At 44.9% G+C, this 16,868-nt stretch overlaps 1 protein-coding gene across 20 annotated transcripts in view; it reads right to left on the minus strand.

Moving 5' to 3' along the window:
- Positions 1-16,868, minus strand: part of tnika (TRAF2 and NCK interacting kinase a) — a 60,039-nt gene that overhangs the window by 13,611 nt on the left and 29,560 nt on the right. For 6 of the 20 annotated variants that reach the window (XM_035167752.2, XM_035167749.2, XM_035167748.2 and 3 more), the window contains exons 3-18: positions 16,657-16,713; positions 15,431-15,556; positions 13,390-13,500; positions 12,889-12,979; positions 12,225-12,355; positions 12,068-12,122; positions 11,274-11,352; positions 10,716-10,891; positions 9,727-9,793; positions 9,445-9,643; positions 8,639-8,755; positions 6,834-6,920; positions 5,189-5,389; positions 4,368-4,919; positions 912-1,076; positions 135-407 (exon numbers count right to left, since the gene is read on the minus strand). In XM_035167752.2, coding sequence (XP_035023643.1) covers positions 135-407; positions 912-1,076; positions 4,368-4,919; positions 5,189-5,389; positions 6,834-6,920; positions 8,639-8,755; positions 9,445-9,643; positions 9,727-9,793; positions 10,716-10,891; positions 11,274-11,352; positions 12,068-12,122; positions 12,225-12,355; positions 12,889-12,979; positions 13,390-13,500; positions 15,431-15,556; positions 16,657-16,713 — 2,487 coding nt within the window. The remainder of the gene's footprint in view (positions 1-134; positions 408-911; positions 1,077-4,367; positions 4,920-5,188; positions 5,390-6,833; positions 6,921-8,638; positions 8,756-9,444; positions 9,644-9,726; positions 9,794-10,715; positions 10,892-11,273; positions 11,353-12,067; positions 12,123-12,224; positions 12,356-12,888; positions 12,980-13,389; positions 13,501-15,430; positions 15,557-16,656; positions 16,714-16,868) is intronic. The other 14 variants (XM_035167764.2, XM_035167761.2, XM_035167757.2 and 11 more) reach the window with 5 other exon arrangements.

Raw genomic sequence — 16,868 nt, forward strand, 5'->3', positions numbered from 1 at the left:
AATCTTACTTTTCATTTGATCGATTGTAATTGATTTAAAAATATTTGTTGTTTTCTTTGATGTATTTGTAACGGCTCGTTTGACTGAATAAAATAAACAATGTATTTGCTTTTTTCTGACTTTGACTCTCTGACCTTTGGCGGCATGTCCTCCTCTCTCAGCCACGCAGTCCTGTCCCGCTCTCGATCCCGGTCTCTGTCTCGTTCCCGATCGCGTTCGTCCCTGCCGGCGATGCGCAGCTGTGGTCCCGGGGTGTCGGAGGTGGGGTCCGAGTTCTGCCGGGGCATCTCGGGCCTGGGGGACCCCACGCTGACGCCCTCGCTCAGAACCGAACCCGTCTGTTCCTGCAGAGACTGAGAGCCGGACATGGAGCTGGAGTGGGTCTTCACTGGAACCAGGTGAGCCATCTGCGGGATGGAGAGGGAGAGAGAAGATGGTCACGTGAAGGGAGGGAGTGAGGTAGATCGAGCATGGCACAGATAGAGATACGGAGGATTAAAGGAGAGGAAGTGGGATGGAGCCGTGTTCAGTGGTGTTGAGAGGTTTAGAGAAAGGAAATGAGGAAAATGTTGAGGCAGGAGTGATGGAGGAGAACAGCAGAGGTGGAGAGAGAGCCAGTCAGTTTGGGAGAAGAAGGTAAAGATGGCGACAGAAACCGAAAAGAGGAAAGAAGGCAGATAGGGATAGAGAACAGAGCAGAGGAAGGAAGTTGGAGTTTCAGGAGATTCATTAAAAAGGTGTGAATGGAGATTTGTCAGGACAAAGAGAGAAAGAGACTGACTAATATGAAGGCAAGAACTTTTATAATGATAAGGCACAAGGAGCACGGAAGTTTGTTTATTATTTGTTTGGAAACACTGGTCCGCGGGAAACACACCCACCGTTTCACATGTGCACACTCACACACACACCTGTGGTTCGACGGAGCGGTGGATGGGTGGGGTGCGGGCGGGCTGCATGCCCCCGCTGCTGAAGGACTCGGAGCGGGGAGGGAGGGAGGGGTCGGAGATGCGGTTGGACACTTTGTGCTGCAGCGCTGGCGAGCTCTGTCGGTTCAGCTTAGATCGCTCCTCCACCTGGGACAGGTCACATACTACGGTCACTCACAGCCCGGCACTCAGCACTTCACCAATCACCACGCTCGATCTACTGCGGGGTATCAACCCAGCCCCCTACCCCCATGCATCCCTACGAGCCACCAGACCGCCTCAACGTCCCCCAAGCTCTGTGGGACAACAACCACAATGTGACACGTAACGGATCTGGACTGAATGTTGATGATTTCTTGTATTTTCAATCATGTGTGTACTTGATTTTGGGCGTTTAAATGGTAGATTAAGGAGAATCCGCCATGCAAGTTAGTGCACGGCCTTCAGTAGAGTTTGTGACTCAAGATTGAACCTGAACTGAGAAATTCAATGGAAATCATGGTATTGTTGTAATGTGTATTTAAAGTTTCTCTTTGAGTTATTACACAACCTCAGACTTCTGCAAAATAACACCCTGATTAAAGACTAATTTATAACTGGGAAGTCGAGGGTGCCAGCGTGTTTTGGCTGTAGATTTTCCTCTTTTTCTACCACCATCTGTCTTTTGATTGTTTTCTGTCCCCGTCTGTTTACGCACTAATGTGTGTCTCCGTGTCCCACATACAGCTGAGGACTAAAGACGTCTGATGGCTGTGGGGAAAGGTCAAGACCGATCTCTAATCTCCTACAGCAGACACCACACTCAGACTACAATCATGGATTTGAGCGGGTGCAAGGGCGGACATACGAAAAACCATTGATTGTTTGTGCACTGAAGCGTTTGAGTTGACTGTTTCCACCAAGTTTTGGGAGAGAGCGCATGTGTGTCAAACCCAACACAGACTGAATCTCTGTGTGTGAGGAAGGCAAAAAGCTCCTCTTGCCAGGGTAATCAGATTATCAGATTATCTGCTGTGCAGCAAGAGGGGGCTCCCAGGAATGCTCCCAGCTGCCCGAATCACACTTTTCACTATAAACAATCTACTCAACGGCCTGTGGAGGCTTGAGTCATGGCTCAGCCGGGCACAGTGTCAATAGCCCCCCAGGTAAACACGCGTGTGCAGCGAGAACTATCCCCCTTTTCGGAAGCTTTCTGTAATTCCACATGAGCTCATAATCCAGAGGAATTACTCAAGATTATGACTTGGGTCAGAACAAGTATGATATACTGTGTCATTCCTCAAATCTGTGTTAGTTACCCACTGGGGAGTCAACTACATTTAGGGCAACTATAACATCTATAGTTGCAGAAAAAATACTTTTGGGGAACTTTATTTCTTCATTTTGGAAGAACAACGCACGGAGAACCGTTGGGAAACAAACAATCGGTGATTCAGGAGATCGAAGAGTTTGATCTGTGGAGGCAGTGTGTGATCAAAGTTAGCATTAACATCAGCTGACCTACAAGAGAAAGAAAGATTACTATTAGAGGATCCCTTCACAGGAGAAAAACCTTTTGGGTAGTGCTGCTAAACTCTTTGAAGTCTTTGTCACAAGCCTACCACCCAAAAGCTCTTTCTGCTGTGGCAGAGATACTAAGAGAGGGAACAACAGAGCATGGGAGGAAGTTAATTACGACCGCGGCTGCATCTACGCAAAGAAAGGACAGAGAAAAGAGATGGAGGACAACGGCTTCCTCGTTTGTTAGAAGGATCCCATCACCACTTGGCCAGCACCCATCACCAAGCCTGGATTTGAATCGAGTGGTTGACTAACCTACAAGGAAGTTGGTGTCCCTGATGAAGCAGGGCTTGCCATGGGGCATTGTGGGATATGGGGCGATGAGGGTCACAATGGGGCCGGCAGGGTGTGGGCTTAATAAAGGGCGGAGGTTGACAAATTGGGGGGATATTGGATGATCCCCTGCACCTCTTCTCTGGATTTCCTTCCCAGTAGATTATTTCTCTGTATGTGTGGAACGCATACTTCACAAAACCGATATCAGCTTCACTCTTGGCTTGTGTGTGTTGTTAACGGCCTGAGGAATTTGGTGCAATTTGGATGCACAATAACTTTAATAAAATGTGAATAAACAGGCAAACAGAGCCCTGCAGTCAATGGAGGCGGGTGCTGCAATGCCTTGTGCTGAATAAATTGTATTTTGAAAAGCTGTGAATTGGGGTTTTAAGTATTCTGTCGATAAGTTAACAGACCACTGAAGTAGCCGACATGCAATTTATGAAAAAGTAAAAAAGTAGATAATTCAAACGTATGTATAAGCCACTCGCATGACCAGTAATAAGGCAAATTCTATTTACTATAAAAAAATCGGTGCAAAAAAAACCGCATCCAATTTACCGTAGGTCCCTTTTACAGTTTCAGAAAGAAAGCTGCAACGACCAGCATCAAATACATTCAATGTAAAAAGTATTTTCAAAAGTAATGTCAAGCTTGATAGAGATAAATGTGGTTATATTTCTTTACAGAGCTTTAATGTACAAAGTGTGTATGTTTGTGAATTGTATGCACTGTATGTGTACTGCTGTGTACTATGAGGACTTCACCCCGAGTGACGGATGAATCCCAGTGTTAGGATTCCTCGTGCAGTTGCGTTGGGGGGGAGAATGAATCGATCTACTAATTTCTAGTCCGTCTGTCTGTGTGTGGGACGTCACAGCATTAGTTGTTTCAATCACAACTACAGAAGTACAAACATTTTGGCGTGTGTGTGGTTGTTCTTATATATGTATGTATATATATATATATATATATATATATATATATATATATATATATATATATATATATATATATATATATATATATGTGCTTTCGAGAAGGGTCTATAATCCAAAGGAAAGGCTATACAGAGAGATGGAGGGAAAAAAGGTTCTAATGCATTTGGGGCTGTAGGAGGGGGAGGTGTGTGGAAAGAGGTGAGGATGAAAGCCAAACAGAGGAGGTGAGGTTTGTTGGGCTGACTGATATCTGCTCAGTGGAGCATCTATGAATTTGATGCCCCTTAGACGGCTTCAGTGAGAAGATGTCTGCTGAGGGAGAAGCCAGGTCAGACATAGAGGAGCTACTACTCATCGATCCTCCTCTGCCTGAGGGAGGGGAAAGGCAGTAATCAGGGACGAGAAGGAGATTGCCCAGGTAGGAGTCAGGGGAGAAGGGGATCCTTGGTTTGGTGAGGGCCGGGCGGAGAGTGCCTTCAGGACAGGACGCAGAGAGGAATTCATCAGAGGAAAAAACTGGGGAATTGCACTCTGAGGGAATACTGAGGTTGTTGATGCTGTTGAGGCTGAGAGTTGGCCTCATCCCTCCAAACTGTTCTTCCCAGGGTTCTATATCTACGTCTAGTCTATGGCAGGGTGAGTGCGAACGGGCACGACTAACCGGTCTGATAGGAATGATGGAAACAGGTTTTGATCCAGACTGGAATTTCTGCATCTGTCCTGGGGCCAGAGGATGAAGGTGAACGGCCTTAAAGTGCTGGTCTGGAGACAATTGCCCCTGGATGCCTACCCTACTGGGTGCAGGTGTAGAGATAGACCTGTCTCTAGGATTGTGCACTGGATGAGACTGGTTCAGTGGCCCTGGACTAGAATGCAGTTTATTGCTCCTCATAGGGCCGTTAATGTGTCCTTGGTCAGCAGCATGGTTCTGGTTCCTCCCTGGACTGCAGCTCCTCTTATCGACTTTCTGAGCCCTCAGCTCTCTGACCTGCTGACTTATCTCCTGCTTCAGCGCCGGATCTAAGGGTTCTGAGTTGTCTACTGATATACGGATATGGGGAACGTGTGGGGAGAGGTGGGACTGGGTTCGCTTAGGGGCTTGGGATCTGGGTTGGACTTGAGAGCCAGGTGGGGAAACTGGTTGGTTGAATGACTGGTGATGTCGTAGTTGCGACTGGGGTGGGTTACCATGAGCATTCTGCTGCTTCGGGACCTAGAAGTCAGAGTCAGAGGAAGGTAAGTGACATAACAAACACTCAGAGTAGACATCACAGTATCAAAGCAGCAGCATTAATTCTCAGGTATGTGCAGACTCTTACAGGACCACGGCTTCTCGTGAGACCTGTCGAATAAGATATTAACAACACAAAAAGGCCGCTGGTATGTGAAGGTGCAAAAGGAGTCCAACACATTGAAAGAGGTAAGTCACGTTTTCAGATCCACATGCATGTTTTTTGTATTTCATGCATGGTGGGGACTTACCTCTTTAGCCCAGGCAGGCTTGTCTGCAGGATTGATGACATCTTTGTAGTGGTAGAGCGGTTTCTTCTCTGCTTGCCTTCCCTCCTGCTGCTGCTGCTGCTGCTGCTGCTGCAGAGACACCAAGTAGGCTCGCTCCTGATGGAGCTGCCTCTGGAGCCGCTCCGCCTGCCGCTGCTCCTCTATCTGCTTACGCTTGTACTCCTGGATGGAGGATGGGAGAGGAAGAAAGATTACGAGGTTGAGGAAGAGATGATACGAGAGAAACACAGAGGGAGTCACAGGTCAACGCAGACACAGAGAAGTTATTGTTACACAATATTCAACCCCATTAATGATCAGCAGTGTGAAAATTAGTAGTTGCAAATAATCCTCAGTATTTACTCAAATTTGGATAACTTAACTTGGATTTTACCAGTTAAGTATACAATTAAGCTGCAAATTCCCAGTAGGACACTTGATGAACTTGTGTTATCTTTCAAGTATTTGCAAATACTATATCTCCCTTTCACAGACCATGCAAGACAGATACACACACATATGGGTAACTGGGGTATGAAACATGAAAACACACACTTTTCACAATTATAGTCACAATTTTAAGCCTGATACCAAACATAAGGTTTAGGGGGGTCTGATAAAACATTATGGCCATGTCAGATAGTGCTGATGGAATTCCTGTGTGTGTGTAAAGTGATTGTAAACGAGTCGCATTCGTCACCGTGGCGATAAATTGACTTTTAATCTGAGTGGATTAAGTTGAGATCTCAATCAGTAAGAGAGGAACAACAGAAAACCTGGATGTATTTTACAAAACGTTTTTTGAAGGATGGATTTTATGCATCTCAGCCATGCACAGGAGAGAAAGCTGCAGATACGTGCTGTTACATTACGTAAGACACCGACATTTTGTATTGTTTGTAAAATGTCAAATTGGTGCCGGGTCCGGCTCCAGCGTTTCTCTGTTCTGCACGGGTGCAGGTCCCAGATTTCAAAAGGTAGATTGGTAAAAGTCGTGTAGAACATTCCTGGTACATTTTTCGTATTCGGGCACGTTTTGGGATACGTGAAGAACTTTAGTTTGGGGGATGTTACTAGGGAGGTTGGCTGAATGAAGCCAAAGCACATCCCTGGGTTTTGGTGTTTGGAATCAATCCTGTGGCCTGAGCAGTTTTGTTTGGGTTGGATCTCAAAAGGAACAGCGGACAAATACTGCAAGACCTACTTTGGTATTTCTTGCACAAATAAAGCACTAAACTGTTGCCCTCTGGACCCCCTATGCCCCGGACCAGACAAGGCCATGAGAGAAATATCCTCTCTGGAAAACATCAATGTCCTATTTCTGCAATTTGTCTTGGCCAACATAATTTGGCACTGACAAAACTGTTTTTCTTCACCCTCTGGGGAATCTTTTGAGATCCAGCCAACTTACAGTTCGGTACATGCAATCAGAGATCTGAATGAAGTCAAGCATCGCAACTTCATGCTTTTTCCTCAAAATCTGTTGCGATCGCGCCGAGTGACTCAGACTGTGACTTCCCTCACAGTCAGTTCCTCAACTGCCAATCGGGCGCATGCAGTGGGGATATGGGGGGTCACACAGCACAGATGGGGGGGGGCGGTAGTGACGTGGGAGGACTATGGTTACCATGAGTAACGCCTGTTCCTGCAGTAGCTGCTGCTGGAGAATCTCTAACTGCCTCTGCTCCTCTTCCAGCTGTCTACGGATATACTCCTGAGCAGCAAGGCAGCACGAGGACAGAGAAATAGTAAAAAAAAAAGTTTTTCAGGAAATCTGAACATCAGAACAGAGAGAGAAAGAGAAATGGAGAAGAGAATCTCCAGAGGTGGCTGCGAATGGAGGAGAGAAGGTGAGACTCAGAAGCCACGATGAAGCTGCAATGCACAACAGAGGCAACAGGACAAAGAGACGGTGGAAGAAGAGAGGTTGGAGGATGTATTTCTAAAACACTAGTAAAGCGTGGGAGGAGAGCATCAGAGATAAAGACCGAGCAGGAAAGACATAAAAAACACACACACACACCAGAGCGGCAGTAAGTTCAATGAGAGGACACGAGAGAGAATTGTCTGAAGAGAGCGAAGCAAAGATAAACAACAGAACAATCAGACTACAGTTCATACAGCCGCCGAACCAAAAGTAGAACACGGATCCTAGAAATAGCACGAGTTGGAGAAACAAACAGGACCCACAGATGTTTAAATCTCCACATCTGTAACACTTTGTGGTCGGCACATATTATAATGGAAAACCTAATAGGATCATTATAATCATTTTACTTTCTAACAAGGATTCCGAGCTAAAACTGAAAGAGGAGTCCGTCTCTTTCTGTAAATAACTGCGCATGAAGTCTCGTAATCCAATAATGTCGACCGATGATTTATCTCTTCATCGCGAGGGTAGTAATCCAAGGAGCTAATCTGGAGAGACGTGTGTGGATTCCATATAATTTAGAGAATTACTTAGATGTGTTATTTCACAACAGCTCAAAAACGCAACTATTTTGGCTTATAATTTTCTAAGAGATCATAAAATATCGCAGCTGTCAGCGGACATAACCACTAGCACTCTCATGGAGTGCAGCCATTTTTCTGGCCTTATTGTGAACAGTTCCCTCAGCAGCTGTGGCCTAAAGCAGCATAACTAAGGGAAGCCTGATCAAGAGGTTTTAAGCGGTTACACAAGCACGGACTAGTTCATATAGTAGATAAGATTACTGAGAATTTCTCTTCCTCAGGGAACATGAACTATTGCAAACATTAGCTGCACAACACTTGCAATTACAACTATTTCAAAACAATCAGCTCTTAAAAGGTCCAGTGTGTAAGGGAAGGGGGAGGTGAGGGGGACTCAGCTGCAACATGCAACTTCACCACTAGATGTCACTGAACTCTACACATTGAACCTTTAAGATATTCATAAATTTCCTCTTCTGGATCATAGTTTCTTAAATTCAGGGCGAAACGATAGACACAGACTTTTTCTACATTTAAATTCTAACATTTCGTTTGCAGTCAGACTAAAATGAGGCTAAAAAAAACTGCCTTAATCAGATAGAAATGTTTACATGTTTTGCATGCAAGAACCCAGCAGCTGAAAAACAGAAAGTGACATAACAACTAACGGGGATGGGGGCCTGGGCTTTGTGCTGCGCAACTGTATCATATCTGATTGAAAATGTTCAAGTTCTATGTGTCTGAAGCAGAAATTTGAAAAAAAAAAAGAGGTTAGAAAAATATGTCCCTGAGGTAATTTAAGGAGACAAGTGCTCAAGTGACTCAGGAGGATAAAAGAAGAGACAGAGAACAACAAGAGTTTAAGGGCGAATGAGGGATTTTGGAGTCAACATCATCACGTTGCACATTTCGGTGACATCAATCTGGATATTCACATGCAGGTTGTTTTTTTTGGAAACCCTTAACAACTGTACCAACCTGTTCTCTCTCCGCGTGCCTCCTCTCCTCCTCTCTGCGGAGCTGCTCCATTTCCTCGTAGCGCCTCCTCTGTTCCCTCTCGTGCTGTTTCCTCAGCTCACGTTCTCGCTGCTGCTGCTGTCGGAAGAACCAGAAGCACAAGAGGATTCAGTATCGCGGCGAACTATGTACTGTCCATTTTCAACACAAGTTAAGAAATCGCGCCTCAGCAGAATCAAACGTTAGAACTTTGATGTGCACATTTGTTTTTGTATTAATAATAGAGGGAATTGTAAAGGAAGTCCAAATACACAAACACGTGTTGGCTCAGACACACACACACACTAAAAGCCACACAGACTTGGCCCTGAGTGGAGAGGTCATGTTGGTTGAGTCGAGTCATGGTGCTTAGCCGTGCGTTGGGAGGCAAACCCTGGTGGGAACCCAGAGCGAGTGCACTGATTATGGGCTGAGGATTTCCTTCTGTAAGCCTGCTCTCTGGAACTAAGAGAGGGACGCTGGGGAAAGGGCTGTGTGTATGTGTATGTGTGTGTGTGTGTGTGTGTGTGTGTGTGTGTGTGTGTGTGTGCGTGTGTGCCGCTTGATCTCTCTCCCCTCTCTCAGCTTCTACCAAATGGTGAATGTAGAGTTTTCTAAGTTTGAACAGCCAGAACCAGGACAAATGATGTTTTGAAAATAGGTCTTAAAGTGAGAGCTTCCACTGGCTCTTCAATGCACTGATGAATTTGATTATTTTCAAGTGATCTTCTGTAAATACCTAAGGTCCACCTAAGGTCATGGCTACACTTTAACCTCCTCCCGGTTACCTCCTCCAGCCGCCGCCGCTGCTCCTTCTGCTCCTCGATGCGTTTCTGTCTCTCGACCAACAGTAAGCGCTTGTGCTCCTCGTTCTGCTGCTGCTCCATCTGCTGCCGCCGCTGCGCCTCCGAGCGCTCCTTGTTGGCCAGCTGGAGGCGCAGGAAGTCCCGCCTCAGGGTGGACTCCCCGGGGCCATTGATGATGGAGCTGGAGCCGATGAGAAGGTCAGGACGAGTTAGAGTCAAGTGAGGAGATGTCGGATGTGTTAGAGATACTGTGAAGGTACTGACCTCGGTTCACCCATGTCTCTTTCTTCGTCCTCCTCTTCACTGCCACTGTACTCGTACTCTGTCTCATCTGAGGGAACGGAGAGAAGGAAAGAATTGAGATAACAAAGCCAGAGTGAGCGAGTTAGGTAAAAATCCAACAGAGAGCGAAGTCATTCAACTTCATTATTTGCATGTTTCACTTGAACTCCTTCTGCTCATTACTAAACAGCTCACGATCCTGGCGTTCCCAGATCCCCACTCCTGCAGGGCACTTTCTTTTAGCCACTTTGAATAAGAGTATAAATTGTAATTTGACTGTGTGTTGTAGCGAGATGGAGAACATTCGCTCGGAGCTCTTTCAGGCAAACGGGGCTGGAAGCATAACGGCTTTACAAGCGGCACAGCTCTCCCTGAGACTGGTGCCCGGAATGTGACAAAGCAATCACAAGACAGATTTCCATACATCATCACTGTATCAACCCCGCAGTGTCGTGTCTCGAAGCGACTCTTGCTGCTCAGTTCAGTGTGCGAGTCTCAATCCATCACTCAGACACTTAGAGTGAGAGTTTGTGTGACGTGGTGGAGTGGAATGGAAGTCTGTCACTTTCTTTTCCCCCCCCCCGCTAGGTGAAAACCATTAATGTGTGAGGACCTGGATCTGAGTGTAAATGTCAAAGTCTTTTACATCTCAACCTTAAAGCTCCACACATGCAACTTCAGCATCTGTACTGTTTTTCATTGGTCACTCATAAAAGTGATTATTCACTGTGGTTCGCTGCCTAAAGCAAATAAAACTTTAATACGTGATCTAAGGTAACTTTTCATAGCCAAATGGGGGTGAAGACAACAACTCCCATGATCCCACGCTGCTTCACGACATCATCAAACTAGGTCCTCTGTTATTGTTTTGATTGAGAGACCCTCGCAAACTGCACCCCCCCCACTTGCCAAACTTGTAAATCTTTCTTTATGTCTGTATTTAAATCCACGCGTGTCCGCCGTTCTCTCACCCCTCTCGCCCCTCTTCTTCTTGGTGCGGTCGATGTGGTCCTTCAGCTGGATGCGGACCTGCCGCTCGTTGGGCAGGTCCCTGATGAACGGGTGCTTGAGCAGCTGCTCCGTGCTGGGTCTCTGGCCGTGGCTCTTCACCAGACAGCTCTCTATGAACGACTGGAACTTCTTTGACCTGAAACCCAAACAAGCGTACAGCGGGTTACGCAAATGAAAAACTCGCACCGTCACTGTGCATGCAGAATACGAGTGATTGATGTAAGTAATGTAAACATAAGAGCGTTTAACAGATATAAACCTGCACACATGAGGTTAAAATGAGATGATATTTTTTTCTTGTAAGGTTTGTGCAACAGAGACTCTTGATTTTGCACAAAATATTACTTTAAAAGGATTTCTGAGAAAGTACATAACATATCATATACATTTATCTTTACATAAACTACAGACACATGGTCAGTAGCATTGCATCCAATCTACTGAGTTTCTGTACCCATTTTATTCATGTTGCTCTCAATTGTCCAAACCGCGACACAATGACCGAGATACACACTCACCACTTCTTTGACTTGAGTCTGGGCGCAGGGTTGCGTGGGATGAGGAAGAGGGCTCTCATTGGGTGCATGTCGCACAGCGCTGAAGAGGCAGATATCACAGTTAGGATCAACGTTTGTGGCCAATTGTACCAAACGTTATATATATTATGTCATAAAGTCAAAGTCAACTGGAGTTATCCCTCACGTGATGAATATACGCTGTCGATACTGATAATGTCGACTTGGTCTTGTCTTCTTATAGAAAACCTTAAGATGGTTCTCACTCTCACAGATGGTGCACGTGCTGCTATAACATTAGATACTGGATATTCGACCTTCACACCGTCAGCCAGGGGTTAACTGCTGTTTTTGCTAAAAATCCTAATTTATGCTTTTACTTTGTGTTCACTCAGTCTCTGATTCCCATACAGATTCATGATTTTGATTCTAAAGACCAATTACTCACTGTAGCGTGTGCAGATTGAAACAAGAAAATTAGTTATTAACTTTACTTGGGGGGGGGGAGAAACAAGTCACGCTCGCTTCTAATCATACAGACAGTGAGCGAGCACCTATAGGAATCAGATTATGAACAGGCAAAGCAGGAAACACTGAGGTTATCGTCCAGAGGTTTCAGGCAGAGGCCCAGTAATTTGACAACTAATTTTATACCCACTGCTCGGCCTTCATTAAAATTATGGCTTAAGATAAGTCGCATTGGCCGGGATTGAAAAATTATCGCACTGGTGATCTACTGAAGTTGCACTGAGAAATGATGTGTGGGGGGGTGCGGGGGTAATTGAGTGGGTACGTACGTGGTGCTCCCTCAGCCATCTCGATTGCCGTGATTCCCAGGGACCATAAATCACTCTGCAGTGAAACAGACACAGGGCATAAATACTCGGGATGATTAAAAGACGACCTCGAGAGACACACGGACATCTATCAGAGGGAGTGTGGTCGTTAACGCACCTTGAAGTCGTACGTGGCTTCAGGGTTCTCGTCGCAAGCGATGACCTCCGGCGCCATCCAATACGGGGTCCCGATAAATGTGTTTCTCCGACCTACCGTCCTGTCCAGCTGGGCCGAAACACCAAAGTCCACTGCACGGCAGACACACAAACACACACACACAATTTTGGGTTATGTTTGATGCATGTTTTTGTCTTCAGTGTGCGCTGATGCACAATTATACCTGTGGGCATTTGGTGGCTTCCATAATGGAGTCTAAACAGGAAAGCATTACCCAACCTGCAATAGCCTGCCCGATTTACAAACGCACGCACGCACTTTATAATCCCCTCCCCACTGGGCCTTGAGGGGAGAGCGAAACAGAAAGAGACAGAGAGGCACAGAGGAGGAAAGAGAGAGAGAGAGAGAGAGAGAGAGAGAGAGAGAGAGAGAGAGAGAGTTCCTTCTTCAGCAGTCTGCACCAGGAGCAGTGGCAGAGCTACAGAGAGATGAGTCGGCTGGTGTTCAGCAGAAAAAGGAAAAAAGAAGAGCCTCACAAACACACAAACACACACACACACACACACACACACACACACCTCCGAGCCATTTGAAACTTTATCCCACTGCCCTCCCAATCCTAAAGCCCTTTTTGTATCAAGCGGGGGTTGGATGACAGACTGACCCAGTTTGACCTCTGCGTTCTCCGTCAGCAGGACGTTCTGCCCCTTGATGTCTCGGTGGATGACCTTGTGCTGGTGGAGATGAGTCAGACCCTGCAGACAGTCACACAGACACACCATGAAGTCGTGACCATTATTATTACTGTGATTATCTTTAGAAGAAAAAAAAGTCTTTGTGCGGTAGCAGCAGCAGTAGATGCACTATCATGGGACTATTTAGTTTTTACTGTCTTAGTATTATTTCTTTATTAGTTGGTTTCTTTAAAAACAAGATGAAACAACTAATTGCATTCCCATGGAACATAGTGGATGGATACAATCAGTTCAATTTGAAAAATAAATACATAAAAATATACAGTGAGATTTGGAAGAATAACTCCTGATATTTTCCCATTTTCCAGCCCTAACAATATTATTTCCCCTGTAAAGTGTCTGTTTGTTGTATTGTATGAGCAATATCGTATATATATATAAAGACATATGTGTGAGATGTGGCTACGTACCCTGAGAATCTCTCTGCAGATGTAAGCGGTCCACTCCTCTTTCAGAGAATTCCCCTTGGTGTTCTTGATCAGGTCCGTCACGGATCCGGCTCCACAGAACTCCATGACCAGCTGCACACGTACAAGGATGGTTATTGGCTGCTGTGCAGTAAGAAGCACGCTGGTGTCGGGTGTGTTTCAGGCCGAAACCAAAAACACGCGTAAAGCAACTTAATGAGATAAACAGGGAGACATTTTCTCAATTTCATATATTCATTAACAACAAAGATTAATTGATCTTTTTGCTTCAAACATGGACATTTTCGGTTAATACAGATATATCGGAACTGGCATTAAAATGCAAGAAACATTGTAATTCACGTATTTTTGAGTGATCTCATTAATCTTACACACTGTAGTTTCAGTGTTTCACTCAATTTCACAGCTGTTGTTACTCAGGACTGCAACTAATCTTTTTCATTACCTATTTATCAACTGTTTAGTTACTTGAGCAACTTCTTAATCCATTGGTATTTAAAACATTAGGGGGGTAGAAAGATACCAGTGAAGAATTTTCAATAAGACAAAGTAAACGTTAAGATATCTTGCTTTTCCCGGGGCAGTTCAAACCCCTAAAATATTAATTTAAAGCAAGGCAAGAGAAAACAAAGACAATTCTTCCCTTTCAGAAGCTTGAAATGCAAATGTTTGAGTTGTAAATGACACGATTAAGCAGTTATTGAAAGATCTGGTTAATTATTATTATCGATTGATTAATCAAATAAAGAATAAACGTTTTTTCTATTTTAAATTCGACTTTTAACTAGAAAATATCTTTACAGATGAATATATATCATCATCACAACAAGGATTGGCTGATATATACTTATTTGGTTTATATGATTCTGAGGTACTGGTACTGTTCAGGGCGTATTGGGCCTGGTATTGATCAGGCTCTGCAAATAGGTTCAGTAAGACTATCTCTCAAATAAACTGTATTTTGTTGACCCGTACTCATGCATGTGCACAGAATAGAAAGTGATGTGTTTACCATGATGCACATTTTGAAGGACGTACACAGAATCCACACTCACATCACCGTAACAGCAGCAGAAACACACACACACAGCCACGTTCACACAATCTCTCTTTGTCATTCCCTCCGAACACACACTCCACAGAGACTTCTGGTATAAACTGACTCAACAGGGTCACGGGATCACATGAAGGAATCGAGTCCATCTCTTCACCCAAACACAATGTGCCCTTTCTATCTACCCTCTCTCTCCCTCTTCCTCTTCCTCCTCCTCCTCCTCCTCTGCTGTCCTCTCTCACATCCGCGGACGTTTGCAGCCAAAATTTCAGCTGGACACTTCTGGCCCTGCTTCCAGCTCCCTTCATCATCGCTCAGGATTAAAAGGGAGAGAGGAAGTTGGTGAGTAATGGCCGAGCCCCTCTCATCCAGGCCACGCACAAGGATTTCAGACACACACACACACACAGAGACAGAAACACAATGAGACAAATGTAAAAACATACCAACATAAAACTCTTCTCTAACGAACATGCTCAGAGAAAAGAGCCGGCTGTTGAGTCAGTGGGAATTGAGCAGGCAGTAGATCTGGCTAGTGTGTGTGTGTGTGTGTGTGTGTGTGTGTGTGTGTGTGTGTGTGTGTGTGTGTCCTCTCATTGCTGCGTGATGAATGCTACAGGATCAGAGAAGAGAGAGCTCCCTCAGATCACGTTAACACATGATTTATTGCAGCAGCCAGTCAGCCACGTACTCATTCATATCCCTTATGTTTCACACACATACACACTAAGTATATATATATATATACACATATCCCAGTACACACAAACCTACAGTCACCACATGCATCACTACAACTACTATCACAATTCAGATTTGTATTTCTTTGAAGCTAAAAGACTTAATTTTGCTCCCGAGTGAAGGTTGTGGTTTTAAACTCTTCTTTACAAGCAGAGAACGACAAACAGCAACACATTTGACAGATCTGAGGTATAAACATTGCACTAACACACAAAAGTAAAGTCTTACCCAAAGCTGGTCATCGACGCCGGGAGGGTTCTTCTTGATGAACGCTCCATAGTAGGTGGCAATGTTCCGATGGTGACTGTATTTCTTCAGCATGTTGATTTCCGCTTTAATCTCCTCTTCCTCATCCTGACACACACACACACACACACACACAGACACACACACACACACACACACACACACACACACACACACAGACACACACACACACACACACACACAAGGAACAAGACAAATCAACAGGTATTAAAGCACGACCTCTATTTGCGACCGCCGCTCCCACGCACGTTAGGTGACGGAGCAGACAGAGTTCAATTTGTTGATGAATTTGCGTTTTGAATCATTTAAAATCCTGCTAAATGTTTGTTTTTTTCTGCGATGCACACTGCTCGACCTTGAATTATCCACAGTCGCCATCAAGCATCAGTGTTCGGCTACTTGCATTTCAAAAGGGCGAAGCCAAAAGCAGCTGCTTGAAACAAGCTGTTACGGTCGCTGGCAGCTGATTACTTCAAAACATCTCATTTCTTATTCATTATCTGCAAAGTCAGGAAATTAAGCCTTGATTGGTTAATTAAGAGCTCATTGATGAAGGGAAACAAAAACAAGCTGATTTTTGTACAGTAGCAGCTCATTTACTCTGCAATCATGTGTTTGGCCTTTGTTTAATATTCCATCATTAATTAACACACTCATTCATTTTTATTGGATTTACTCACACACATTTATACACAGTTTCATTCAGATTCATTCATTATTCTCTGCCTCTGCTCATTCATTCATTCCTCTCCCAACACCTTCCTGCGCACAGTTTGCTCATTTCCTTATTCATTCATTAACGTGCGCTCTCATTCCCTCATTGGTTCCTTTGTTTGCCTCATTCCTGCAGACCTTCATTGTCTTGCTGGCAGCTGAGTGCTGACAGGGACACGTAGGGTGAGGGGATGTCTAAATATAGACTGAGATTCCCTCCTGCTAAACAGACACGCCTGAGACCACACTGCTGTCCTAATAACTCCAACTAATATTACCATGGCAATACGCCTGTCCTCATTTCCTCTCTGCCGCGTCACACACACACACACACACACACACCAGCAGTGACTCATCGCTCATAATAAGATGACATGGTCAACGCTGGCATAATCACTTGAGATTATTTACTTAGCTCGGGAACGTGCGTGCGTGTGAATTAGTGCCAGAGTGCACGTATCCGTGTTTCTTACCCCAGTGACATCCATGACCTTGATGGCTGCCAGCTGCCCGGTCTTAACATGGCGACCCTGGTGGGAGGAGGAGAGAAAAAGGACAGACAGGGAGACAGAAAAAAAGAGGACAAACGTTAGTGCGTTACTCTTTCTCTTTCAGTCAAATATTGAGCTGCATTTTTAAATATATAACGGAAAGCATCAGACTGGGAATAGATTTCTAATCTATA

This window comes from Hippoglossus stenolepis, chromosome 10 (genome assembly GCF_022539355.2).
Source record: "Hippoglossus stenolepis isolate QCI-W04-F060 chromosome 10, HSTE1.2, whole genome shotgun sequence".
NCBI lineage: Eukaryota > Metazoa > Chordata > Actinopteri > Pleuronectiformes > Pleuronectidae > Hippoglossus > Hippoglossus stenolepis.